The sequence below is a fragment of the Aphelocoma coerulescens genome, chromosome 11 (genome assembly GCF_041296385.1).
Source record: "Aphelocoma coerulescens isolate FSJ_1873_10779 chromosome 11, UR_Acoe_1.0, whole genome shotgun sequence".
Lineage (NCBI taxonomy): Eukaryota > Metazoa > Chordata > Aves > Passeriformes > Corvidae > Aphelocoma > Aphelocoma coerulescens.
In genome coordinates this window covers 8521374-8548685 of record NC_091025.1, presented here as the reverse complement: position 1 = coordinate 8548685, position 27312 = coordinate 8521374, and the positions used below count along the sequence as shown (strand labels likewise).

At 47.9% G+C, this 27312-nt stretch overlaps 1 protein-coding gene and 1 long non-coding RNA gene across 3 annotated transcripts in view; one reads left to right on the top strand and one right to left on the bottom strand.

The window, feature by feature from the left end:
• The window catches only part of GNAO1 (G protein subunit alpha o1), a 143573-nt gene extending 117392 nt beyond the window's left edge, over positions 1-26181 (top strand). The window contains exons 5-8 of one of the 2 annotated variants that reach the window (XM_069026465.1): positions 1554-1682; positions 2391-2520; positions 23970-24123; positions 25921-26181. In XM_069026465.1, coding sequence (XP_068882566.1) covers positions 1554-1682; positions 2391-2520; positions 23970-24123; positions 25921-26108 — 601 coding nt within the window. In that variant the 3' untranslated portion in view covers positions 26109-26181. Of the gene's footprint in view, positions 1-1553; positions 1683-2390; positions 2521-10691; positions 10846-14841; positions 21176-23969; positions 24124-25920 lie in introns of those variants that run through there. The other variant, XM_069026464.1, reaches the window with a different exon arrangement.
• LOC138116778 (uncharacterized) lies at positions 21148-25626 on the bottom strand. Its single transcript, XR_011154353.1, has 3 exons — positions 25535-25626; positions 24233-24573; positions 21148-21305 (listed from the first exon to the last, which is right to left on the bottom strand). It is a non-coding gene; the product is annotated as an uncharacterized lncRNA (long non-coding RNA).
• Positions 26182-27312: the final 1131 nt, after the last annotated feature.

The following is a 27312-nucleotide window of genomic DNA, read 5'->3' as shown; positions in this document are numbered from 1 at the left end:
GGATATCATCTCCAGCAGCAGGTCAGGGCCAAGTTCAGGCCAAAGGGGATGTGCTGTGGCAAGGCATGTGAGCTGAGGGGGGGTGGTTTAGTTACTCATCAGGACTAGATCCACACTCTGTGTTAAAAAGAAATTGCATTTAGTTAAACTGAAAGTCAAGCATAGACATCATGACTGTCTTGAGTGAATAGCTCCAGCTCATATCATCTCACACTCACCAGCAAAATCTTACCTGAGACAACAAAATCTTTTCCTTCTCTGCAGCTGTGCAGCTCCTCTTACTACTCTTTATTCTCTGCCTGTTGCATTGGGCAGAGCTGCCATCCTCTGCCACCTAAATAGGTACCCTCCTGTCCTGCCACCAGCAGGTCACCTCCTGCCCCACTGCCTCTCTGGGTGACATCCAGGAATGGGGATCAAAGGAAAAGATCACTGTTCATGCACAGACGTGCTCTATTATATCCACAGTATATTGAAAGCATCTCAGTGCATTAGATTGATGCTCCTGGGGCTAGAGGTGGGCATTTATGCCCTGTAATGCACATCAAAACCCTTTTAAGAGAAACTGGAGTGTCTGCGTGCAGGCTTAATGGTGGTGAGAAAGACTGCTGTGTGATGCAGCTCTGTGTTTATAATTTGTATTAAATTGTAATCCCAATTCCTCTTTTCTTTATAAATTGTTTTTTAAAATTGTCTTGAATGTGGATGGAAAACTGGGCTGTGGTCATATGTGCAAAGCTGTTGGGTTCCTCTACACAAACATTTCATGCCAAAAGATGGAACTTCCTACCACAAGTTTCAGCCTAGCGAGGCATTGCCTGTGTTCATAGATTTTAAGCCTAAAGCAGAATGAAGTTACATGTTTTAAACTGTCCAAGTGCTTTAGAAAGCTAAATCTCCCCTCTGCTCCCCCAAAACCCCAGTTTATACTCCCAGATTATCACCATTTAGGTGGGGTCCTGGATTCTTTCCAAGATCTGCTTCTCCTGCAGCCCCAGCCCCATGCTGGATTTCAAACTGAAGCAGTGACTCACTTGTGCAGATTCATCTCCCTTCATCTGAGCTGACTGAAAGCAAGGCACGGCATATCCTCCCTTCCCAGCACAGAGAGAGGTGTTTCCAAAGGGGACTCGACCTGTATGTTCTGGGAGCAAGACCTGTATGCTCCAACCTCTCATCTGAATAAACTCTTGCAGAAAAAGGTGTGTGTACAGGATCCAGTACAATGGACCGATTTGGACCCTTGTTCCTCAGGGGATAAAAATAGCAAGTTAATATTAAAACTGTGTATTTTCACAGATTGCAGTCGGGACTCACAACACACCACACTTAATTTCCTGCTTTCAGTTCCCTATCAGATTTTATGATTAGCTTACTGAGGTTTGTTTTTCCCTAGAATAGGATTTTTTTTTCCTTTAGCTACAATATATTCAGCCATGAAAAATGAGATTGGAAAAGATTAATAGGAAGCTGAAGGATTCATCTGAGATTGACAAAGATTAATGTGTGTCTTATTCTTAGCTGTTTTCTTTTCTTTTCCCTTCTTCTCATAGCTACCTAGACAGCTTAGATCGAATTGGAGCTGCAGACTACCAGCCCACGGAGCAGGATATCCTCCGAACCAGGGTCAAAACAACTGGCATCGTAGAAACCCATTTCACATTCAAAAACCTCCACTTCAGGTTAGTCTAAAACTGTACAGTAAATTTTTAGAACAACTATTTATCACAGGGTTTCCCCATACTTCCTAAAGAAGAAGTTGTTAAATTGCTGGTTAATGCATGGATAGCTCCCGCTGCAGAAGACACAGCATTTTGGAGGGTCAACAAAATGAAATGTTTGGCAATCCTGTCTTGAAAGTCACTGCCTGTAAGATAGAAGCTCATGGCAGCTTCTTCTAACCCAAACACCTCTTTGTTGGAATGTATAATACAAGACTGACCCCCAAATCTGATCAAGCCTCATAAATGTGAAAGTATTTGGCTAGATCTTTTCTCTTAAGTGGGTCAGTCACATGTAGTTAACACAATACATTGACCTTCATGATGCCATCCAGTAGAGAGAAGAGGGCACAAAGACAGAAAGCCACACAAAACAGTATTTAGAGCATATAAAAGTCAAGAATATGTGGTCTCCACCTCCACAGACCCTTTGGGACCCAGCACGCTGTTAAGGCTCTCCCACAAGTCCCCACATCCCTGTCTGTAACTGCTCCTTCTGGTCCTCCTCAGCTGCAGGCTCTGGAGGAGAAGACCAAACTAGGAGTGAAAGACCCACTGCTTTGTATTTGGAGCCTCCCAGGGCCCATGTGGTCAGAAAATGCCAAGAATGCTAAAGTTCCCTGCTAACTAGAGAGGAGTGGGTGGTGATGGTCCTCTCCTGTGCTGCAGGCTCTTCGATGTCGGGGGCCAGCGATCAGAACGCAAGAAGTGGATTCACTGCTTTGAGGATGTCACAGCAATCATCTTCTGTGTCGCGCTGAGTGGCTACGACCAGGTGCTCCATGAAGACGAAACCACGGTGAGTCTAACTGGGTCTTGGAGGCCCCAACACCTCTTTATGGGATTCTGCATAGCCAGCAGCTCCTCAGAGATCGCCGAATGCTCCCTGAGGTGCTACAGTAATGTGCTTTTGTCCGTCGCTCCCCCTTGACTCTGAAATCCTGGGGAGATCTGTCCTCCTCCACATTTTTTGATATGAAGTCTGCGTGCCCAGGTAATGCTTCCTTACGCTGGTAAAGTCGTAGTGGTTTGCTTCTCCTTTCTAGTCAACTTGTGTTTTCAAAATGCATTACAGGACCCTATATCCAGCGAGAGGATACAGCTGGGTGGGCTTTAAAACAGGGATGCAGTCAGGCTGTTGTGCAGAGGTGCAGGACAGCAGTGCACACCTGGGGCTCAGCCTAGGAATATAACCTATTTCTTCAGGCTACAGAAATTCATTTTCCTTAGTGAGAATGGAACTGTTTGATTCCTCAGGTAATTTGCTCTAGGAGAGATTTTATGACTTCCCACTGTGACATTAGGCTCAAAATACCATCTGGAAATAAAGCTGGTGAGGACCTGTGTTCTCCCTGGCATTAGAGTGCAATTAATACAAGTGAATTGAATACACAGAAAGGATATGGTAAGACTCAGTAGTTTATTCTGACCATTCATTCAGTATGATGGGGATACACGATTTTGGGACTAAAGACAACTGTTGTGGGCACTCAGTTATATTTGTCTAATGAAAAGGAATTGAAGGCCATACTCAGTAATGATTTCATCGATGCCCAATCTGCAGCAGCAGCAGCACAGAGGGCTCACTCCTGCCAGCTCTGTCTCTCTGAGGCTTTTTATTCTCCTGCTGGTAAAGATGTCAGGCTTGCAGAAATCTGTGGATGAGGATGGGATCAAGGGAAAGATTGTTGTTAGGTGATGCTTGTCTTGTCCCAAAAAGACGAGGGGGACTTTGGTTTCTAGTCTCTGAGCCAGGTGTATGAGCTCTAGCAAATTCTTTGATGAAATCACCTGGTTGTTTGAATCATATCGATGCCAGAATTCTGGGTGATATTAATATTACCAGTCACAGGACTGGTAACGGCATGAAGCTGTGTCAAGGAGAAGTTTAGGCTGGAAATTAGGAAAAGGTTCTTCACCCAGAGTGTGATCAGGCACTGAAACAGGCTCACCAGGGAAGTGGTCGCAGCACCAAGCCTGACAGAGTTCAAGAAGCATTTTGATAATGCTCTCAGGCATGTCTTGGGGTTGTTCTGTGCAGGACCAGGAGTTGGACTTGATGGTCCTTGTGATTCTGTGACCATGACTGTGTCCTTCCAGATTGATTGAGACACTCTACATCCTCTCATGTCCACTTATTTATCCCCAGTTGTCTCCTCCCTCTGACCCTGGCCTTGATATGCTCAAGGATGCTCAGCCTTGTAGGATTTACTGGTAAGGAACCAAAATCTCCTGATATGATTTGAAAAATCCAGCCATTAGCTCAACACTATAGAGCTCTGCAGCTGGGCAGCAAAATCAGCCAGGAGACACAGAAGAACACACAGGGAGAGGGCAGGTCCAGGAGACAGGGAGCAAAGCTGTGATATGAGCAGAGAGCAAGGTGCTCTGTAGGTATAACTTGGACTGTGAGACCCAAATTGTGAAGCCAAAGGCAGCTTTTAATACAGGTCACCTTTGGGTGACCATCTACACAAGTCAGAGCCTGTGATTCAAAGCTATAGAGCACAAAATGGAATGGCCTGAATGTCAGTGCCATTTTTTAAATGTCAGCCTTAACTCTGCTCCTCTGAACTGGAGGTGAGAGCATCTCTCCTGGGGAGAGCCCTGCCAGTGATTGTCCCTCACCCAGCACCACCCCGGAGCCAGCTCAGCCTCCCCCCTGAAGTGCTGCGCTGCAGAAACTGGGATTTATGCATCTCCAACTTTCCTTTTGCAGCAGGAGAGCAGCCTGGTGCAGCTCTGGCACAGCACTGACATTTGCTTGCTATTTCAGTCCCTGTTCACCACACATTTCAGGAGATGCTGAGCAACAGGAGGGCAGAGGCAGCTGCTGCTCATTTACACATTCGGCGTAAATGGGGAAAGGATTCGGCATCGCCACCACCACGCCGGCAGGACGCCCCTGCCTAACCCAAATAAACAACCCTGAGCAAGGCCAGTGCAATCAGGAAAAAACAGTGGTGTTGGATCTTGCCTGTCCTATTATATCCCCATCACAAATGGCAGGTGGAAAACGTGGCGCCCACAGACCCTGGCCCCTCCCAGGTGAACCCCCAAGCATTTGGTCCCCTCCTTGGTAATGTGGTGCCTTTCCAAAAACCCAGCAGTAAAACAGCATCTCATCAGTCAGCTGATTTGCTGTCTGCATCCGTCACATCTGCCGGCTTTAATGACGTCAATCAGCTTTTATTGCTTCTCACTTGGAAAACACAAAGAGGAGGCAGCTGAGAAAGTGAGCTGGATGCTGCTCCTCTAGCTTCATTTTTTAGAGTTACTTACTACAGTCCAGGCGCTTCCAGCTGCGTGGATCTGCTGAAGGTTTGGGGGCTGTACAGACGTCTCCATGAATATGAAAGGACTTGTAGAGAGCTTTCATTGCTGGCATGGAGCCATGAGAGGGAAAGAGCCCTACTGCATATCAAGGTCCAAAAAAACTCTTCTGAAGCTGGGTGCACATAGAGAATGGCTTTTCCTCCTGCACTCAGCACCCTGTTGTCAATGGGCACAGGATTTCACAGGTGCTTTTTGCACTTCTCTAAGTCAAACCACACTTCAGGTGGAGGAAACTGCAGTTGAGATGCAGTCAGCTTCACGTGGACCAGAGACAGGCTCACCTTGGTAAGCTCCAGGTGGGACAAGTATAGGGTCAGTTTGTCTCACTGAAAAAAGCTCACAAACAGGTTTATTTTGAATCCTTTCCAAAGAGCTGGTTAAACAAAGCTAGGTGAAACACTCTCTGACCTGTCCCTGCCCTTAAAATTCAAACACAGCTCTATGCTTGTAAAGTTGTTTTGTGGGTTATTGTGCTCTTTGTTTTAAAAGATGGAGCACCCATCCTCCTGCAGCAGCTAAAACAAGACTGTTGTGTTTGAAGCTGTCCCTGCTCCTTAAGGGCAGGCAGTCTTTTATAAGGGATGTGTTTTCTCTCTAATTCCCTGTCACAAAGAGCCACATAGCAGGAGTCAAGGAAAGCAAGTACTTCCCTATGTCCGGATCAGAAAGATATAAAGAAAATAAAGAAAACTTCCTGTATCTGTGATTTTTAGGCCCATACACCCGTAAAGATCACACTTTTCACAGAAACTCCCAGTACTGCTGAATCCAACTTCTCCCATTGCTTCCAACACCTTATGCTGCTGTTGGCAGATCTAAACTGTGTCCCTGTGTGCCCAGCTTCCAGGGGAGAGGAACAAGGCATGAGAGAGATTCAAGCAGTGCCTTCATCAGTCCCATTGCTGCCAGCCACAGCCCAAGCCAGAGCTCGTGGCAAAATGGTATCCTCTGCCCAGCCCATCCAATGCACAAGCCACTGTCCTCAAGGTATTACACCTGCCTGTGCCTTTACAAAGTGCTTCACAAGGAGCTGCCCAGCTCTCTGCCATATTTGTACACAGTGGGAACATCCTGCTTTAACTGGCAGAACATCTCCCTGGATTATGTCTTTGCATAACAAGGCTATTTTGTTTCATTTGTGACTTTATCTTTTTGTTTCATAAATTGAGGTTACAGAAGGAAAAGCCCCAGCTCTGTAATCTGGGAAGAGAGAGGGGCAGTCATATCACTCAGTAAAACTAGAGAAGATGATTCACACAGGTAGATTTCCATTGTTCCTTCTAAATAGAATTCCTAATGATATTTTTTAAAAAACAGCAATGGAATGGGATCTGCTCTGGGAACTAAGACTGTCCTCTGGTTTTTACCTCGCAAATTCAAAGGAGTAATGGCAAGAGAGGGAGGTGTTGATGCTACACATAGCTGCCTTTGAAGCTAAGATATTTAGGTCAACCATATCTAGCCAAGGCATCCAAGTATTGTTTGTGTCCCTGCTGCTGAGGATGGGACAGGTTAAAGGCTCTGTGCTGGTAACCCTTGGTGTGCATTAGTGTTGGCCTGTTGGTTCATACTGCACTGTGTGACCTGGTTAGCGTGCTCTCTCTGCTGTCATTGGGCAAGCAAAATGGAATTGCAGTGCTCAGGAATTGCCTCAGGAGTGACAAAGCAACCAAAGTGGCTTGGGCATCTTAGGAAATACAAGCAGGAGGGGCAATATGGAGTTGGCTGTGTATTGGATAACCATCAGTGTCCTTATAGTTTGCGTGACAGCAAGCACTTAATCACCAAGGAAAACAGAAAACATTGAATCAACTGTGTGTTGCAGAAATCACTAAGTCTCCTCCCATGCTCTGGTGAAAAAAAGATGGTTTTTATGAGTGTGTTTCTGCCTGGACAGAGTCTTGACCGCAGCATCCTTTCTCCCTCATGCCAAGTGAAAAGCTGTTTGCTCTTCACATCAGTGACAGGAACACAGTTGTGCAATGACATCTGAACTCAGCTATGAGCAATTCTGTCTCTTGTTCTGTGCAGGAAAAGTTAACTGGACTTTGAATATGCATGGACAAGTGGTTATTCCTCTGTAACATACCCATGTTGGGTGGGGCTGCTTTTCTTGTTGGGGTACAAAGTATTTGCAGACTTAAGGATTTAAAATACCAATTTTGAAATAGGAAGTGACATTAAGAAATTCATGTCTGAAGAGCTCTTCCCTTAATGATAGACCCAACATAAAGTGAGAAAAAGCAGCATGATAGGTCCAAAAGCAGGTGAAGTTCTTTGTGTCACTTCATCTGAAAGTATGAGGAGCAAAACTGTTAGTGCCTCCTAGCAGAGTAGGTACATCTGCCCCATCACAGCAGCACAGGTGCTCCTGAAAGGGGCCCCAGGCAAGTTCTAAGGGACTAAATTGGTCTTCCACTGTGGCTTTACTGGGAGGAGGGGGATTATTTGGGGGATTTAACTTCTCACTCCTCCTTTGGCAGCAGCCTGTCCTTTTACATATGGTACCCAGACACTGCTGCCTCATCCTCGCCTCTGCACCTGGGTCTGCCTGAGCTGTTGGAGGGCTCCTACAAACATCTATTGAACTAGTAACAGTTGGGAATGGAAAGAAAAGGGAGATAGTGAGGATTCCTGATGCTAGCCAGCACCAGGACGGCTTGTGTCTGTGCATGGGCTCCCAGAAGCCCTCCTGGGAGGCAACAGCATTTCCCATATGGCATCCCAGTATGACAACAGAAGCATCCATGCCTGCTCACCAGAATATTGCTCTGCACCTTTGCCAGACACAGAAAGCAATTTCTGGCTTTTGAATAATGTCATCTTCTCTTTGGTGGTGGGGAAGGAAAAGGTGGATTTTAAGACCGAAACATTTCCCACGTAAATAAGGATGAGTGGGCAGAGTAGTTCATTATGTTTACTTGTCTAACTGGCAAAGCTGGAGGAAAAATCAACCGGTAGAGATCAGAAAGCCAGGTCAGACAGCATTAGGAAGCTTTGAAACTTGTTTCTGGAATCTGAAAGGAATAGAGGACATTTCATGTAACCCTCATGTTTTAGAGGGATGTTTTAGAGGTTTGTGCTGTGTGTATATGATTCTGTAATCCTATATTCTGGTTACAACTGAACACTACGAGTCATTATTTCTTGGGAAAACAGTCTCATCTCCTAACATGCATTAATGCAAATTGATCAAACTGTGTAAGAGAAGTAGGAGGACTTCTGTAGGATCCTTACACAGTCTTAGAACTGAAGAAAAGTTGGCTTCACCTAAGCATGAAGCCCAGCTGAGAAGTACTCAGTTTCTGTTTCTTAGACAAACCCAATGTCGCCTATGGTGTTCCCCATGCCATGAAGAGCAGTTTCACCCCTCTGCTCTCCTCCAGGACTGTGCAGTGTGGCAGCTGTGGCACGAGGCTGCCTAGATGGCTGTTGTCTGCTGCAGATGAGCTGTGGGTTTAGCCTGCAAGCAGCATTCACGTGTTTCTCCATGCTTTTATTTTAAATCAGCAAGGATGATAAAAATGTCATTTAAAATGTTCTGTGAGGGACCCTGCTTTAAAAAATGGTTAATTGTATTTGCTTTATGTTCCCCTGACCACCCTCCACTTCATTCTCTCCTCCCAAAGGCTTTGGGTACCCAAGGATCTCCTGTAAAAAACCTTTGTACACCAGGTTTCTGTGTGGTTACAATTTTGGTACCACAAGTAGGAGCATTGCTCCAGGGGCTCCCACACCAGCCAGTACCAAATGGGTTAGCAAAAAACCGCCCACAGACACAGGATGATCCAGATAAGCAACGTGTTGCAACTGAGACCCGATGAGCAAATGCATTTTACGTTTGTATGTGATTGCATTGTCCCTGTGTGTCGATACAAACAGCGGGGAAATGCGCGGTCATTCAAGACAGAGCACAGCAAATCACACGTGTCCTGTTTCACTCTGGGCTGGATCAGATGTTTCTTTCATCCACGGAGCCTCTTCTGTCTGTATAAAACATTCAGTAGATGCTAAAGTGTATCAATGAAAAGCAACGTGTTAATCAATGAAGTGCTGGGCTAAACTGTGCTGCCAGCACAGGTGTGAAATGGAGTGGGAGCAGGTGAAGGCCCCTGGCTGACTCACGTACCACTCCACATTCCCAAATCCAGGGCTGGGGGCAACAGGACATGCTGCACCCACCCCAAAAAACCCTCCAGTAACAAGCCCGTGCAGCCCTGTTCTCTTCAGTATCTCTGTGGTGATAGCTGTAACCGGTTTCTTCCGTGCGCTGGCGGGTTTGGGGAGTGCTATCCCAAGGAGATCCCGCTGGGAAAAGCCGAGGAGCCGGTCTGGTCTGTACCATGCTTTGCCTTTGATAACCCCCTGACTCTTGGGTGTGCTTCGTCCTCACCGCGCCTGCTCTCTGCACTACCCGGCTCCCGGCTGAGAGATGGCCACGCGACCGGCGTGCGCACTCCGGCGTCGGCCTCGGCGCCAAACGTCGCCAGCCTCGGCACCACCACAGCTTTTCCTCGGCCGTCTGACCTTATCTAGCCAAACAAAGGCCAAAAAATGAGCATTTGAGAGACCAACCAAATTTGGCAGGTATGAAGCTTCTCTTGAACCGAGAAAAAAAAAAGAAAAACCGAATTGAGAGTTGAAAGCAGCGGGGAACATGACACTTGGTTGACTTTGCCGTGAGCTCTTTCCACCACCATAAACCCATGTGGCGGACTTTGCAACTCTCTAACTGGTCTGGTTTTTTCATTCCTCTTATCTCCCTCCTTTTCTGTGTCTTTTTTTGCATGACCTATAACCAAAAAGCTGACTTCTCGCTGTGCGTGCATTTGGATGTATGGCTCTTCTGCTGGCGAGTGGCTAATCTTCTTCTAGAGGCATGAGCTAACACGAGTGGTAGCTGCCTGACTTCTAGTCTGGTTGTTCTTAGATGTTCTTTGTTATGTTTTCCTTTTTATACTATTTCTTCTTCCCTTTTCACTTTTTTTCCTCTCTGCAAGACACTTTCTGTTGAGCCATCTTCCAAGAGAACTAAAAAAAAAAAAAAATTAAAAAATTAAAAGCCCAACAGACAACACTAAACAAAATAACAAAACCAGGCAAAGGTCACGGCAAGGTCATTTCCAAAATTATGTCACCTTGATGTCTGCTTCCAACTCTAGATTAATTCAAGGATCTACCAGTCCTTGGTTAATGTATCCAACCAGTTGTGTGCCGCACACATTTGAGAAAGTGGAAAAAGCATTTTAGAAAAATTATTGAAAACATTTTAGAAAATCTGCATGAGCTACACCGACACATAAATCTGATCAAAGGGCAAAAATAATTCTCCATCCATGCATGGTGCATGATGATTTCTATGAGCTGGGATCCTGTAAATTAATGTTATGCAAAATCAAAACAGCTCTGTATTGTTAAATGCCCTTAAGTTACTAATTGTATGTCAGATGTTACAGGGATTGCATCTGTGTATGTATATGTTCAGCTGTATGTATACATAAATTTATTATGTATATTGTAGATTTTATTTTTTGTTGCTTTCCTCCTTAATTTAGTTGTTTTAGATTTCCCTACATGTTGAACATCCCTGGGTTACTAGCTTTGGCCTGATGTGATCTTTCCTTTCTATTGCAGAACCGCATGCACGAATCTCTGAAGCTTTTTGACAGCATCTGCAACAACAAATGGTTCACAGATACATCTATCATCCTGTTTCTAAACAAGAAGGACATATTTGAGGAGAAAATTAAGAAATCTCCACTGAGTATCTGCTTTCCTGAGTACACAGGTAATGAGAAATGTGGCTGTACAGGAGTGCTTAGCAAAGGGACCACAGAGCACTCCCCAGCCAGGCTGATGCTGTAGTGTATCGCAGGCAACGAGGCTAAAGATGCAGAGATAGAGCTCGCACTGGCTTTACTACAGGTTTTATTTCAGTAAGTGTCACAGGATCACCCCCACCATGGTCCACTTAAAGCAGGAGGATGACTTGACCCAAGTTCTTTGCTGGCCCTTTGGCCACCACCACTGAGCAGGGTGTCCGATTTCTACCTCACTGATGGGTTTGATGCCAAACCAGCACCTGCAGGTGTGGGGCTGCTGTGCACTCCCCAAACCCATGGTTCCCTGTGTCACATAGGATCATGAACCTTCTTGCAGGTCTCTCAGAAAGGTGCAGTGAGCATAAGCATTGTAGATGGGTGACTGGTCTCCAAGAGACCAACACATGGGTTTGTTAGGCTGTCCTCGGCTGGAGTACAGCTTTGTTCTTTCATACCCGACCATGTTCCCTTATGGCCACAACAAGAATCCTTCTGCAGATCCTGGCCACTTTCCTCACTGTGGGGCTGTAGAATCATCATGATCCTGGAAACATTAATGTCCGTGCTAGATAGGGCTCTTAGCAACCTGACCTGCTCGAAGATGTCCCTGATCACTCCAAGGGCGTTTTAGATGACCTTTAAAGATCGCTTCCAACCCAAACCATCCTATGATTCCATGATCAGCCCTCCAGTGTGCAGACAGCAGGTCTCACAGCTTGGCTGCTTCAGCTCAAGCAATAAATTTTCATCACATTAGTTGAGGAGTCCCCAGTTTTGCTCTCAGATTTGCCGACATCAAGTGTCTGTACGTGGAAACACTTCCAGTTAAATGCCGGGAGAAAACAAGGTGTTTCATTTTCTGGTCTACCCACACCTCCTAACCCACAGTGCAGGCAGAGGAGAGCCACAGTGAGCTATGCCCTGAGCTTGGCTGGGGAGAAGGAGGCCTTGGTGATCTGTGGAGGTGAGAGCAGGAGCTCTGGGATGGGCAGTGTGCAAGAAGCCCCCGCTTGTGCTGCCTGCCTGGCATCTGACCCGCTAATGATGGGAATACATCACCCATGCAAAGGCTGCAGCTGCACCCCGCTGCTTCCCTCTGCATCTCGCCGGCTTCCACACACCCTCATTACCATTCCGAGATGGCACAAAAATAAACTTTTATCGTCATGAATTATTTAAACTCACCGGAGACATCCAGATGAATCAAGCCAACAGACAGAGAAGCCAATCTCTTTGTCAGGAAACACAGTTGTGAACCAGGAGCACCAAGAGTGTCACATTTCTGGGGAGGCCAACAAATTATTAACCAGAGCTTCTTATCTTTGAGCACTTGATTTTTCACTGTGAATAGACAAAAGTGATTCCTCATTGCTGCTTTGGGCTGAATGGTCTGTGGCCATGGAGCTGAATGACTCCAGCTGAATTCAGAACATCTGCAGGCTTCCTCTCTGGGGAAGATTTTGGTGTTTGTTACTACCAGCACATTTCAGCCATCTACTCATCTGCTTGGTCCAGACAGAACCAACATAGTCCCGACACATTTGTCTGAAAAGATCTAATCATGGAAATTTCAGTCTTTACAGCTGAAAGCTCACAATAATGCCTACCCCAAATTTTCCTGGTTGCAAATTAGATTGCTGCTTTTGGATGGCTTGTAGGGAAGCTCATCACCATCTTCTTTACAGCAGTGCTTCTGTATGCTGGATGGCTTCTGTCATGTCCTCTTCCCTTTTCTCAGTGAAGCAAACCTTCACCTCTCACTCCTTCCTGATCACATTTTGTGCACCCGGTTTTGTGGATCTTCACTGTTGTCTCCCAGAAACCTCACTCTGAAATACCATTCTTACAGAAGCCCTGATGTCAGAGAGACTAGAACAAGAAGGAATGTGATTTTAGATATTCCTTCCCAAGCTATCCCAGCCCAAGAGAGTTCAGTGGGGGAGGCAGACCCTCGTACATATGTAGCTAAGCTCTTGGCTGATTAAACAGAGGAAAACAAAGCGTCTGTCTGGAGCACTTCAGCCACAAGTGAACCAAACCAATCTTCCCCAAGTTTCAAGGGACCTTAAAGGTGCTCTAAATTCCTTCAAGATGCTTTTCTGGAAGCTGGGAGTTCTCACAATACCAGAGACCCTCAACAGATCTCCTGTCTCTCTTGTGCCATCAGAGAGGGCAGGAAGTCTGACTGCTGAAAGTCGTTTAAATGATCCAACAGGGATCTGAGGTAAGGAGTATCTCACCCCCAGGTATTCAGCAATGCTCTTACAAGTTAGCTGTGCTAACATTCAGCCCAGGCTTTAGACCCAAGCACACACTTCAGCCTGCTTGCCCCTGCTTTGCTGGCCACAGCCCACAGGATGAAGCCCTCGTGGCCTCATGAAAAAGCAACATTATTAGAATGTTGCCCTGGAGTTAAAAATAATTATTTGATAAAAGCCTATAAACTGAACAAGCAGACTTTCAACATCACAAGTAGGTTCCACAAAATGCTTTTAATGAAATGAAATTTCTGATGTCCATTAGTTCTGCTGACAGGGAATTATTAGAAGACTGCATCCACAAATTTGCCTGCTGTTTGCTGGAGCACTGTTTCCATCCCCTTAATTCACTCATGCTTTTAACTAATCCACAATACTTAGTAAAGCAGCAGCAGAATCCACGGCTTTTTTTAAACCAAGCTGGCATTAGTGATTCCCTGCTCTCCTAAAGAGAATCGAGCATCTAAATCCTCATGTCTCTGAACAACCAACTTCCTGTTCATAAAATACCCTCCTGGTTGTGCTTGGCATGTGGAACTGTTCACAGATTCTTTACACAGCTCTTCATGCAAGAATCTGCTCCCAGAACAAACTTTGCTTCTCTTACTTCAGGCATGTTTTCAAGTCCCATGGTCTTCATGAACTTGTGTCTTCAACTAGCAGTGCATGTGTGTGCACATGGGATTTCCCCGAGCAGCTGCCTTCCACCACAGCACATCTCCAGTAAGCCTCTCTCTAGCAAATAACAGCATTTCCCATCAGTAAAGCATCATGGAAGGAAAGGGACCCAAAAGCAGTAGCAGTGTTACTGTTGTGGAGCCTTTTGGGGGTCAGGCAGTGCCTGGCAGTGCTGGGAGCTTCACTCCAGGCCAGCCAGAGTGCCATCAGCCTTAAGCAGGTGCCCAAGTGGAGCCATGTGTGTGAGCAGGGTCAGAGCTGGCCAGAGGAGAAAGGATCTACTCATTTTCATGACTCATTCTAAACTTTTTTTAACACAAAATTTGAGGGTTAATGAGGTTTGGCACAGATATCTCTATATATCAAAAGAAGAAACTCCTCACAGTGTGATTTTAGCCATGGCTCTAGCAAAGAGTACTGCAATCCTAATTCCTAAAAAAAAAGGACATTCTTTATCAGCCTTTTTTTGGGTTTGGTTGGGGTTTTTTTTGAGAAAAGTCCACTTTGCCCTGTAAGAGAGGTTGGATCTTTTCATGTCTCTTTCTCTTAATGATTTAGGGAAAGAAGGGCACAGCTACCAATACTGCCCTCAATTCTTGTTAACTCTTCTTTTCTATCAAAAACTGAAGCTTTAATAAAAAAAATCTAAAAATGGAAAAAATATAAGCCTTTTCCCTAGGTCAAGCATTTACTGCATTCCTGGCAGTTTTCTTCTCTTTTTTGTCACCATGATGTGGAATTTCTTCCATCATAGCCTGTTTAACACTCAGCTCCCTCATCCATTTCATCTCTATAGACTATAAACAGCAACTCAGAATAAAAATACAGCTGAGCTGACAGTCAGGGAGCATCTCCTGCTTGGCAGCAATCCTGGCTGGTAACAGTGCCCATCCCTGAGACGGAGATGGGGCGCCCGCACGAGCTCCCCACATCCCCACAACAGGGTGTTTGCAGGCACCCTGTGGATTTCAAGTCATGGGGTTGCTTTAACCCGCTCTTTTTCCTTTCCTCTCGGCTCTCTTGCAGGTCCCAACGCTTTCACAGAGGCGGTGGCCTACATCCAGACTCAGTATGAGAGCAAGAACAAGTCAGCCAACAAGGAGATCTACACTCACATCACCTGCGCCACCGACACCAACAACATCCAGTTCGTCTTCGACGCTGTCACGGATGTCATCATCGCCAACAACCTGCGGGGATGTGGACTCTACTAAAGCACCCTCCTCCCTCCGCTCCCGGCACCCGCCCGGAGTATCCTCCAGTCCCGCGGACAGGTCCTCCCTTTCCTTGTTTTTTCCTCCTCAGAAGATAACAAGGAAGAAATACATAAATCCCTCCTCCTGTCCCAGACAACTCTGCAGCAAGTTCTGATTTCCCCAGACCCATTTTATTTTACTTCGGTTCATTTTTGGTTCATTCCCTTGCTGCCCCGTTCTACTCCTCCGTTCCAATTCACAGTGTTGCGCAGGGAGCTAACGCATTTCCCACAAAGTGCATTTCAACTGCCAAAAGACAAAAATACTTCAGTTTTAAAGAGAGGAAAAAAAATCAAAGCCTTAACATACTGGTCAGGAACAGTGTAGTTTGGAACCAAAACTTTTTTTTTGCCTTGAAAATTAAGGGATATTGTTCATTCTCGTGGTTATCTGCCTTTTTTTAAACACTGTTCCTTTGGGAAGTGCTAGATACAACCTGATCATTTTGAGGGTACCTTACAGCTCCAGTTCTGACCCCAAAGCTGGAGGGTTTGGTGTTGAATGCAGCCACCATAGCTTGGATTTGTACATTCTCCTTTTTTCCAGACAGCTATTTGAACAAGTAAGACAGCCATATCAAGTTCTGCTGGTGTCTGAGTAACAGGGACACAGTAACAAAGCCTACTAAGCCTTGTCTAAAAGCATTCATTACTGTTAGCAGTTTCACCTCAAGTTTTTCAGAATTAATGATAAAATTTATCTAGTGATTGCTGTAACCCATTTCTGAGGCACTTCCATGGAGGCCATGGGGCCGCTGGGCTGGGACCCCTGGAGCGTAGGCAGTGAAGATGCCACGGGAATGGTGTCCTGATGGGGACCTCACACTCAGTGGCATCCTGACAAGGAATCCAGCCTGGGGACATTTCCCACAGCACCTCCCAGCCTTAGTGATTTCAGCAGAGGTGATGCTCCTGCAAACATGCAGCATCACTTTCAAGCTTCAGCCCTGAAACGCTGGGGTGAATGAAAAATACTTAGCCCTGGCTTCTTGTAGGCAGAATCTGACCTTCAAGTGCCTGAGCTGGGGAGAGGTGCTTTGGGAAACCTCCCCATGCTTGGGTGGCAGCAAAGTGTGCAAGAGCCTCAAAGCCCTTCATTGCCCCTTGGGCATCCAAACCCCTTGGAAAGCTCAGCCTTGTGCTCTGAGCCTCCTTGGCTGAGCAGAAGCCGGTGGCTTTCCTGTGTCAGCTCCTGCCTGAGCATCCCAGAGAGACAGCTCCAGGGTTGGTGTCTCCAGTCAGGGCATCTCTTTACCAGTATCTGTAGCAAGATGGATGGTTAACAATGGCAAAGGAGAGCTCAGGGAGCTGACCTGAGTCAAGTGATGGAGTAGGAAGGAAAAGTGCAAGGAAAGGAGGAAGCAAGGGCAGGGGAGAGGAGTGGGAAGGGTGGGGGTAGCACCCAGCACAGCAAAAGTGGGGGCTCAGAGATAAGGACAAATACAGGTGGGCTGAGGTACATGTGAGGTACACTCGCTTGCCATCACCAAGAGCTCTGGATGCTGCTGGGTCAAAGGCAGAAGGGAACGTGAGAGGTGGGGTGTCACTTCTGTGGACATGGAGGTACTCTACAAAGTCCACCCCAACAGCTGGTTTGTTCTCTGGGTGAGACAACCACCTCTGAGGTCCCACTCAGGGCCCACCTCACCTGGAGGCAGGCAGGCAATGGTGATCCCTGCCTCTTTTCTGCCTCTCTTAGAAGTCCATTATCTTGGAAAACACAAATCTTTCCAGGCTGGCCACAAGTTCAACTGTCCTCTCTTGGGAGCCTGATCTAGGAGTGGCTTTCAGGTCTCAGGAGGTCTCTCCAGGGCTGTGTTGGTGAGGGACAATATCTCTTCTCTCACTGCCCATTTAGGAGAGATGGTGTGAGAGCAGCCCAGAGCAGCACAGCCCAAGGGGAGGTGCCAGGTGAGCATCAGTGTGCAGGAGGCAGTGACAGGAACACGTATGGTGGCACAGGAGGGAGAGAGCAGTCAGAGAGGTTTAGCGAATGGTTTGGGACAGAAGTTGCAGAAGGGAGATGAGCCAGATTGAGAGCAGGGAAGATGGGAAGAGAAGGGCACCTGTGAGCCAGAGGAGAGTCCCTATCAGAGGCTGTGCTCTGCCAGGACATTGTTTGTGGGACATCTGTGACAAATCCCCAGCCAGGGATATGAGCAGGAGCACCCCAGGGAAAGCCAGGAAGGCCTGCAGAGGAAAACAAGGTGTATGTCACCCATCCAGCCAGCTCACAGCCCAGCATGGCTGGTAACTGTCAGTAACCCCTAAACAGCATTAAAGGAAGCATTTGCTATTGTACAGCAAGGACCTGCTGCTGCTCTGCTGGGCACTAACAGCAATAACACAACTCCTGCCTCCCCTGCTCTGGCACAAGCCAGTACCCATCTTTCTCTTCACCATCTCAGTCTTAAAATGCCTCCCATGACATCAGCTCTGGCGAAGAGCTGGCCAGCAAAACCAGGAGCTCCTCTCTGCTCCTCATTCCACAGCCCACCCACACATCTTGTCTGAGCCCCAGCAGTAACACCCATCATCCACGGGTGTTGTGTCAAATCCAGGGCAGAAAAACCACAAGCTGGTTATGTTTGGTATGTAAAGCGTGTAACCACCGGACCCAGAGTGCTGATGGCTGGTGCTGGCAGGGATGCAGGCCTTTTACTAAGCTCTGTAAGAAGAGTTTGATCAGAAGCACTGGAGTTTCGGAGATTTTCTGTTCCCACCCCTTGAATGTGAATGATGTTTTATCCAAGCAAATAAGTAACAGAATCTGTTCCCAGGGAAGGCAGCACCACACCAAGGCTTTGTGAGCTCCAGCGTAAAGCACGCAGAAATATTTTGGTAAAGACAATTCAAATTAACTCAATCCCAAACTCTGCCATATGCAGTCAAGTGACCAGTGCTGGCTCAGTGCACTTTTACCGCTCTCCAGCCTGGATTCAGGTAACCCATTCCCAGCTTTGCCAGCTGGGAGGTCCTAACCCCCTCTTGCAGCTCCAGCAGGTTCCTAGCATGTTGGTGATAACCAGCAGCTGGTGCCCCATGGGGAAAAAAGGGAGAAAAAGCAGAGGAAATGTTGCCACACAGAGCCTCTTCTTTCATTTTCTTTGGCATATTGTGTGTCTAAAGCTTCATCTCAGCTGCTGTTGCTGACATTCCCTCCCTCACACGAGTGCCATGAGGATTCACTGACAAATGCTGGAAAGAGCCTTTGGAAGATGAAATACTTCCAGTGTTAAACACTACTATTTCTCCCGCTTGATGGCCGCATATAGATTTTGTCTCCAGAACGCCTGCCAGATCATTACTCACTGCTGGCTTCTGCATCCTCCAAAGCCTTTCCTGACAGATGTGCCTTCCGCAGGCAATCTTTTGCCCCATGCTTTTTCTAAACACCAGCAATTCTTGCAGCAGTTGCCTAAAAAGTACCTTGAAATACATCGCCTGCTTTCAAAAGCCTTTTCTTAACAGCCCCTTGTGCTTTGCAATTGCCATGCTCTGAATCCAGACCCTTGGAGACCTAGAGCTGTGTTTCATTAGCAGTCACCACACAGCAGGGATGTTGCAACTGGCACAACTGCATCAGAAATCATACCAGGGCATGGAGGATAGATTTTAAAAGCACAAAGTTGAAACAGCTATGTATAAACCCTGCTGCCCTTCAAAGCTAATGTGGGAATTTGCAAAAAAAAAAAGCTCTTTTTGGGATGCAGAAGGTTTTTAATGACTCAGGTCTCGCATCCGAGGGGTGTCAGCATTGAAAATAGCATTAGCAACTCATGATGAGCTTCAGACAGCAGCAAAAAGAAAGAAGGAAGCTCCCCCTTGGCTTGCTCTGTAGTGAATGAGAGGGTTGGGTATGGAGCCATGAGACCACAAAAATGCAAACAGCTTCTTTATTTAAACAATAATTTCAACGAAATAGAGAAACCCATACAAGGGAAGTCTTGCAGAGCTGCAGGGCTGAGCTGCAGAGCTCCTTAGGAGGATGCAGTAGCTGGGCTGGTTGGGAGAACGAGCAATAACCACGCACTGGGAAAGCACACACTAAAATACAGCCCCAGACTGCCACGGGCACTTTTTAATCTTGCCTACAGAACTCGCACACACTCTGGTTGTCACAGGGGGCCGGAGGAGCCCAGCGGAGCGGCAGGACAGCAGGAATGCTCAGCGTGGCCATCTGGCCCTGCCGTCTGCGAGCGCAGAGTGTCCCTGCTGCCCCCGCCCTCCTGCCGGGTCTGGATGGTCACATTCCCACTGCCTGCCCAGAAACACTTCCAACTACATCTCTCTCAGGAGTTTTGTACCGGAATTAGCTTCTTGCCTTCAGCCAGCTTTCCTGGATGGCCAGCCAGCCTGGCCCTCTGTGGAGGGGAGAGCATCCTCAGGAGGAGCCTGCCATGCCTCCTCTATTGATGTGACTTTGTTTCACGGGACACTAAAAGTATTAATGAGGGCAGTCTTTAATGTATATTAAAATGTATCTGGCATGTTTAATCTATCATGGCATGAGCCCAGTGCTTGCCTGCAAGGGAACAGACCTTGTTCTCAGTCCAGGAGTGCAATCTCCAAGAGGTCAGGGTGTGACATAGAAGATGTCCTTTTGCCAGAAGGTCCCCGTGTGCCCAGCCTCACCGTGCAGCTCAACAAGGCAGACATCGCCCCTGGGGGATTTTGCAGTCAATGCTAGGAAAGAGACCAACCCTGCACTGTTAGTTTGTCTGACATATCCCAAGCTTTTTGTGGTCACTAAGTCTCCTGGAGCCAGGGAGAGATGCTGAGTTCCTGGGAAGAAGGCTGACCATCTGTCAGGTCAATTAGAGAAGCTTAGTGCTAGTGTGCTTGGGTGTTTCCGTGGGCCAGGGTTGTCTTCAGGCTTACCACCAAAAACTCCACAACCATTTCCAAGGAGACTAAAACACTCATTAGTGATCTGACACTGGACACGTCAAGGTCAGTAGAGATGGTGCTACTGAGCATCACCCTGAGCACCCAGACACATCACTCGCAGCCCCAGTGCACACATGAGAAAGCAGAGACATGGTCCAAGTGGCACAAAATTGCAGACCACGGTCTTGCCTCTACCTCCCTGCAGGAAAGAGCAGGCAAACACACCCCAAGGCTCCCTGAGACTTGAGGGTACTGTGTCATTTCTGAGCTCCAGCACTGACACAAGGTAATTGATGCTGACAGATATAGGTACATGACCTATATAGTTATACTGAGAATGTGGCTGTGGGAAGGGACTTTGCACAGGACCACTCATGCCCCAACCAGCAGACCATGAGATCTTTTTTTGTGCAAACACAAGCAAATGTGACCCTTAAACACCAATGCCTTAGTGAGAGGAGGACCAAAGCCTCCAGCTGGCACCCTGCAGGCAGACAGAAAGGGAGCTGGATTGAAGAAATAGCCCCATCTCCCCAAAAGGGCAGCTCTGTTCATGGACACTGAGTGCAGAGTAAGCACAGGGAGGAGAGACCAGGAGAAGGGGTAGAGGAGCTGGGAGCCAGCTGGATGCTCACTGCCCCAGGCCTTCTTCTACCCAGTGTCTTGGAAATTAATGTCAAGACCCAGTCCTGACTGTAGTGGGGGCAAGCAGCTCCAGAGCTAAAGCCCCTGCTCCAGGTGGGGAGAAGAGATCATGGCAGGTAAAACACCATTTTCAGCAGTGCCTGAGTCTCACCAGCGTTTCCAGTGCTGGATGAACCTGGTGGTGCTGGGCAAGCAAATAGGGTTGTTTAAAACACCAGCTATTGCCCTGTTAAATAGCCTAGGTCCCTAATTGTGCTCCTCAGCCCTATTCCCCCACCTCCTTTTTCCCACTTCATCTTGACAAGGGAAGAGTGACCATCACCCTGTCTCTGGGCTCCCCACCACATTTCCCAGAGGATCACCGGAGGCCGTCACCATTTTCCTTTTGCTGGTTTCCCGCTGAATCATTTCTCCTGCATGTTTGATGGCCCAAACTGTATTAACTGTAATTTTGTACGAAGAGTGACTGTCCATTGGTTTAATAGAGCATTAGTTATTGTAATAATTTATTGGCTGTTGGTAATGTATTTATTAGTTACAAAATGTTAATAAAGTGCCAGCTCTTTTCTAGTGTGAGAGTGGTTTTATTGTGTCTCCCTTAAGCGCATCCAGCTTCTCAAACTTGTTATTTAACCCTATGGCTCCTCCACAAACACTTGCACAAGACACAGCAGCAGCTGTCTGCCATAGCCTCATCCACCTGGAAAAAAGGAATTGGAAAAGGATATAACCAAAAGATATTTCATTTTATGTAAGTATTTGGCAGGAATTTTTTTTTCTTTGCTCACCAGAGGCAGCAGCAGGGCAGAGCATCCTTGCTGCCCCATTGCTTCCTCCATCACTTTGGTTACAAATCCTTTACAAGTCACAAGCTTTGCTTTTCCACTGTCTCTTTGTGTGAGCACGGAGTCATAAGACCCATTGCTGGTTCAGTTCAGTAAATGGTGTGTTCTACTCCTTGCTTTAGCACAGAACATGGAGCATCCCTCCCTCCCTTTAAAATAATGCTTGAGCCGGTCTCTGTTCTTTTATGTTTAAACTAAAGATCTTCCATTATTTGGGGCATAAAAATAGAAGTAAGGAACTTGAAGAAACCAAGAGAAAATTTTCTATAAACCTCAGCAAAGGAAAATGAACCATTGCTCCTACTGACTTCACCAACTTCCAGTGATGTGGCTTCAGCTGGACTCATCCTCAAACACAAAATTCCCACATGGCCCATCCTATGAATCCAACAGAAATACAGGCCAGCCTTGAAAACAGCACATGGCTGAGAGGGAAAGGATTTTGCTTTGTGTATTGCTATCAGGGATTTTTTAAACTTCCTCCAGGACACCATCCTGCTCGGATCTTCTGCACAGCTGTCCAGGACCCAGAAGTCATCGGGGTTATTTGGCCTGAATGGGGATTCCTGTTTCCCTGGGCAGAAGCTTTATTTCAGCTGCTCTTCCACCAATAGAATCACTTCTTTATTTAAATATAATACATATTATAGGGCAACACCTGAGATGAACAAGGAAAAGCCCATCCTGATACTCCCCATGAAAATCTCAAGACCCAGCAAATTTTGCAACAACAAGTCAAGAAGAACCACATCCTTTTGTGGCAGTTTCTGGTTTCCCTGTGAATAAGGCCTTTTTTTAATTTCAAGATAAGGATCAAATTGAAGTCCCAAGGCTTTGGAAAGCGCCTGCTTGGCATCCCCAGCTACTCTTTGTCAAGGAACCGACAGTGCAATCGCAAAGCCTTTCAAGATGAAATCAGACAGCTGCTAAATTTTGCATGCAAAAGCTACCGTTGAAGTGGAGCTAATAAAATGACTCACTAATAAAACATTCATGGAAAACTCCAAAATGTGTAATTGGGTCATCATTTCATTAGCAAACACGTGTTCTTGTGAATCTTTGGCGAGTCCAGAGCCCCCTTTGCTGCGCCTCCAGAAAAGGGGGCTGTGGGAGGATGTTGTGGGGGGATGTTTGCCGCAGGAGCATTCCCCACTGGCTGCTGAGCCCCCAGAGCACAGCTTTCTGTGAGATTTCCACAAGGCTTTTGTGAACAGCTGTGTCCCCACATGAGCTTCAGGCAGTCGAACCAGAACTGGGGGGCTCAGCCCCCAGAGGGGCTTACAGAGAGGGGCAGCAACTTCAGACTTCACCAAGCCCTGGGTTTGCACCAAAAGCTTTGCAAGTTCAAGTAGAAACAAGGTGGGTACAAACAATGAAAGGGACTCATGGACTTCCTGAAACACCCCCCAAAGCTGTCAGTGAACTAGCAGGGAGTGACTTTCTGGTGATTCTAAGAGCAAGTTAATGATGGAGAAGATGTCTGGGAGCTCCTGGAGAGCCAGATCTGTCCTGTCCTGTGGCATCTTCACACAGTGCATGCACCTGCATGGGAACACCCTGCTCTGTGGGGCCCTGTGGCAGCCAATGGGGCACAGGACAACCTCACCTCACCTCCTCCTGTTCTGCTGTCTGCTCTCCACTTCTTAAAAAACTTAAGTAGCATAGGGGGAAAATGGCTTTTTATGGGTTTTGGCCACATGTAAATGGGAAAAAAAAAAAAAAAAAAAAAAGGAAAAAAACCCCAACAAAACTACAGCTTTTAGAAATTTACCCTTATGCTCCTACCAAAGCCTTTCCAAACTTAAAATCTCCCTGGAGCAGTCTGCAAGCCCAGAACACTCACAAGAGCTGGCAGAGGCACCTGTACTGGTTACCTCCATGGGAGTTCTTAGGAGCAACCCCATCACCACTGGTATTTAAAGCTGTGCTGAAGATTTTTCCAGGGACAGGACCTGCTCCTACCTCTGGGCAATTCCTTGGCATTGGTCTTGCTACAGTGGCACCACTCAGTGCCAAGTACCCTTCCAGGCAGGTCCATAGGACCACCCTGGGATGGCCAAAGCCCCCTCCATCCCAGTCCCTATGCCCAGTGTGGCCAAGCTGCTGGCTGATGCTGTCTGTCCACCCTTTATGTGGGCTCTCCAAAGGATTCTTCAGGGGCACCCAGTCCCTGAAGAGAGACTGAGACCCTTCCCTACTCCTTTGGTGAGGCAGGAGAGGAGCAAATTAACTTCTTCCTGTTCTTCCTTGAGGTTGCAAGTGTCTGCCCTGCCAGACTGGCCCCACAGGGATGTGGGGGAGAATCAGCTGCAGCCCCCCACCTGCCCTGGCCTCCAGCCCAAGAGGAGGGCAATACCCCATTTCCCCCACTTTTGTAACCAACTCACATTTACCACTGTCTTACTATAGAGATTTTGTTTTGCTTTCTAACTTTCAATTCACAGAAATATTCTCCTCTCCTCTAACTCTGTCTTTGCCTTCCTCTCTCCCCTCTCCTCCCTCTGTGCTCCCCTTTGCAGAACCGCATGCACGAATCTCTCATGCTCTTCGACTCCATCTGTAACAACAAATTCTTCATCGATACCTCCATCATTCTCTTCCTCAACAAGAAAGACCTATTTGCTGAGAAGATCAAGAAGTCACCTCTGACCATCTGCTTCCCAGAGTACACAGGTAGGTGCCAGGGCCGACACGGCACAGCCACAGGCCCACCCTGCGCCACCGGGGCTGGGGGGACAGAGGGGACAGGGTGCCTTTAGAAGGGGGCAAAAGCACTGCCCACCTTCACGAGCTGTGATGCAGCTCCAGCACCCCACTCATGGGCTGGGGCTGTGTCCTGGGTGGGGCAGTTCTTGAGGCAAAGGTGCACAAGCAGCTGGTGGGACAGAGAGGGGGTCCCAACAAATGGAGATGAGCTGAAATGAGCCTGGGCACAGGGAGCTGTGGAAAGAAGCCTTGGCAGGAGCTGAGTGGCCACCACTGGAGCCATCCTGTTTGCTGGTGGTCCCTGAGAAGCTCCTGCAAGAGGAGCCAAGACACGTGGTCCTCCAGGCTGCATCCTCCCAGGAGTGCCTTCACGCTGGGTGTGGCTGGAGGAGAAAAGAGCCCCTTTACAGCAGGAATCTGTGGAACCACAAGAGAATCGTACATTTTGTAGTGAAATCAACATGGCCTAGAGAAAAGGATAAATAACGAAGAAGATGGGCAAGGATAGATACTCTGGATTTCTCTAAGGGAAAGGAAAAAGCCCATATAAATTCAGACTCCAGCATCCCCTACAGATACTGAGATACCTCTGAACTATTCCACCTATGCTGGATGCCAAACTCTGGGGACAAGGGAGTCCCCCAGCAAGATGGCACCCATTCCCCTACAGCATAAGTGCACCACTATTTCCACCAGAGGCATTTAGGCTTCTCCACCATGAAGGCACCAGCACTTTTCTCACAACCACCCGGTAGAGCAAACCAGGCTATCCCATGTGCAGCTGTATGGCACATCCAGGCTACCCTGTGGAGAGGCACAGCCCGGTGGCACCTGCCCACTTTCCCTCTCCTTCGGCCACCCACTGCATCAGGAACAAGGGGAACCAGCAAGCTGGAAAAGGAAAATAAATCTCCAGATAATAGCAGCTCTTGCAAAGGCGATTTCAGGGGCATAACTCAGCTTTGTGGCTTCCCACGAGGGGCCAGCACAGCCTCTCTCTCTGCCCTAAGCAGCTTAATGCAGTAACGCACATTTTTCGGCTTGAGCATCTGGCGCCTCTCCAGCCCACCTTCCCAAAGCAAACCTCCCTGTCACCGAGCCCGCAGGCAGCACGTGTGTCCCCAGACGGCTCCTAGAACACCACCACCCCTCGCCCACTCCAGTGCCCAGGGCAAGACCCCCACCCACCCCAGGTGGGGCACAGAGGAGCTCAGCCCCACCAAGGGGGTACAGCCAGCGTCCGTGGGTGATGCTGAGGTGGCCACCAACTCTCTCGGCCATCCCTCCCCCTGCCTGCCTGGCCGGGGGGCCACCAGGCCCCCCGGCCTTCTTCCCCCCCCGGCGATGGGCGCTGTCGGGGCGCGCCGCGGGGACTCACCGGTGCTGCCGCGGGGACATCCCTCAGGCACAGCCCGGCCGGGCGCAGCTGGGGAACCCTGCCCTTCCTGCAGGGAAAAAGGGGAGAGTGCGGAGCGGGCAAAGCAGCAACACCTGGGGAAGGAGGAGCCCTCGACTGGGCCCAGGTGTGATGTGTTTTAGGGAGAAATGGGGCAGAGGGGGAGCAAAAGGGTAGTGGGGGTGGAAAGGAGGGAGATGGGAGGGAAAAGGGTTAAATGGACCCTGAAGGGGGCGGTTAAAATAAATAGGTTTGCCTGTTTCTGTTATAATTAAAGCACTTCGCAAGCAGCACGGGGCCGGGTGTGGCGGGGGGTGGTGGCCCTCAGCCCTGACAGCCCCGCTCTGCCCCCCCGCCTGTGCCCGCAGGTCCCAACACCTACGAGGACGCTGCCGCCTACATCCAAGCACAATTCGAGAGCAAAAACCGCTCCCCCAACAAGGAGATTTACTGCCACATGACGTGTGCCACAGACACGAACAACATCCAGGTGGTTTTTGACGCCGTCACCGACATCATCATTGCCAACAACCTGCGGGGCTGCGGCTTGTACTGACCCCCCCCGGCGCACAGCGACTGCTTGGGTGGCGATCCCGGCGCCAGGAGAGAAAAGAAACATAAAAATAACAAAAAAAAAAAAAAAAAACAAAAAACACCAAACAAAAAAAAAACAACAACAACCCCAACGCAACCACACACAGACACACACAGACACACACACGCGCGGGGGAAAAAAAAAAAAAAAAGAAACGAAAAAAACAGATTGATGGAGAGAAAAAAAATTGTCATCATAATCATGCGAGTTGGTAAATAAAAAGGCATAAGGAAAAATTATATATATACGTATATATATATATAAAAAAAATCCACACCCACCTTTTTAGTTTGTTTTTTTGAACCCCCTTTCCCCATCAGGCTCCTCACTCCGGCCCCCAGTGTCCCAGCCTGGGGACACCCCGGGGGCCAGGGGGGCTCTGCCCGACCCCACCATCCCAACAGCTCCCCCGGTACCAGGCATGGAGAGGGGGGAAAGGGCAGCGCCCGGGGTCACCCTGGGCAGGGGCTTCTCTTCCCGGCAGTTATTTGACCATGGGCTACTATTTTCTAATTATGATTATTAAAATCCATTATTGTGGGTTGGCTTTTTAAAATTATTATTATTTTGGTTAATTTTTTTTTTTTCCAGCATGGGCAAGGCCGGGCTGCCCCTGCCTGCTCCCGGCCACACTGCCGCTTTCAGAAACAAAAAGGATTTTTGGGGTTTTTTTTTGGTTGGGTTTTTTTTAAAGAAGGAGGGAAAAAATTGAAAACTGCCCCCGGCCACATGTCACAGCTAAAAAGGGAAACAACGACATCAACAAGCAGGTCTCCTCCCATTTCCCACCCTGGCTGTTTGGGGGGAAGGCTGCAGTGGGGCATCCTCCTCCTGCTCTCTTCCCAGGGTTTCAGCGGGGTTAGGTCAGATTTTTTGAATTCCCACACCAGTTCGGGCCAAAGCCCTCACCAGACAGAGCCGGTGGGTTTTTCCCATTTTTTCCCTCCCTCCTGGTTTAACAACTCCCTGCTCCTGGTCACTGCTCACTCTCCAGGTCCGTATCCAAAAGCACAGCTTGGCCCCCCCAACCAGAGTTCCCCCCCCACCTCCCCTTCAGGGCCGACCAGGGACATCAGGGAGGGCTATACAGATATATATATTTTATTTTATTTTATTTTTTGTTTAGAGTATTTTTTTGTTTTCGTTTTGTTTTTATTAATTATTT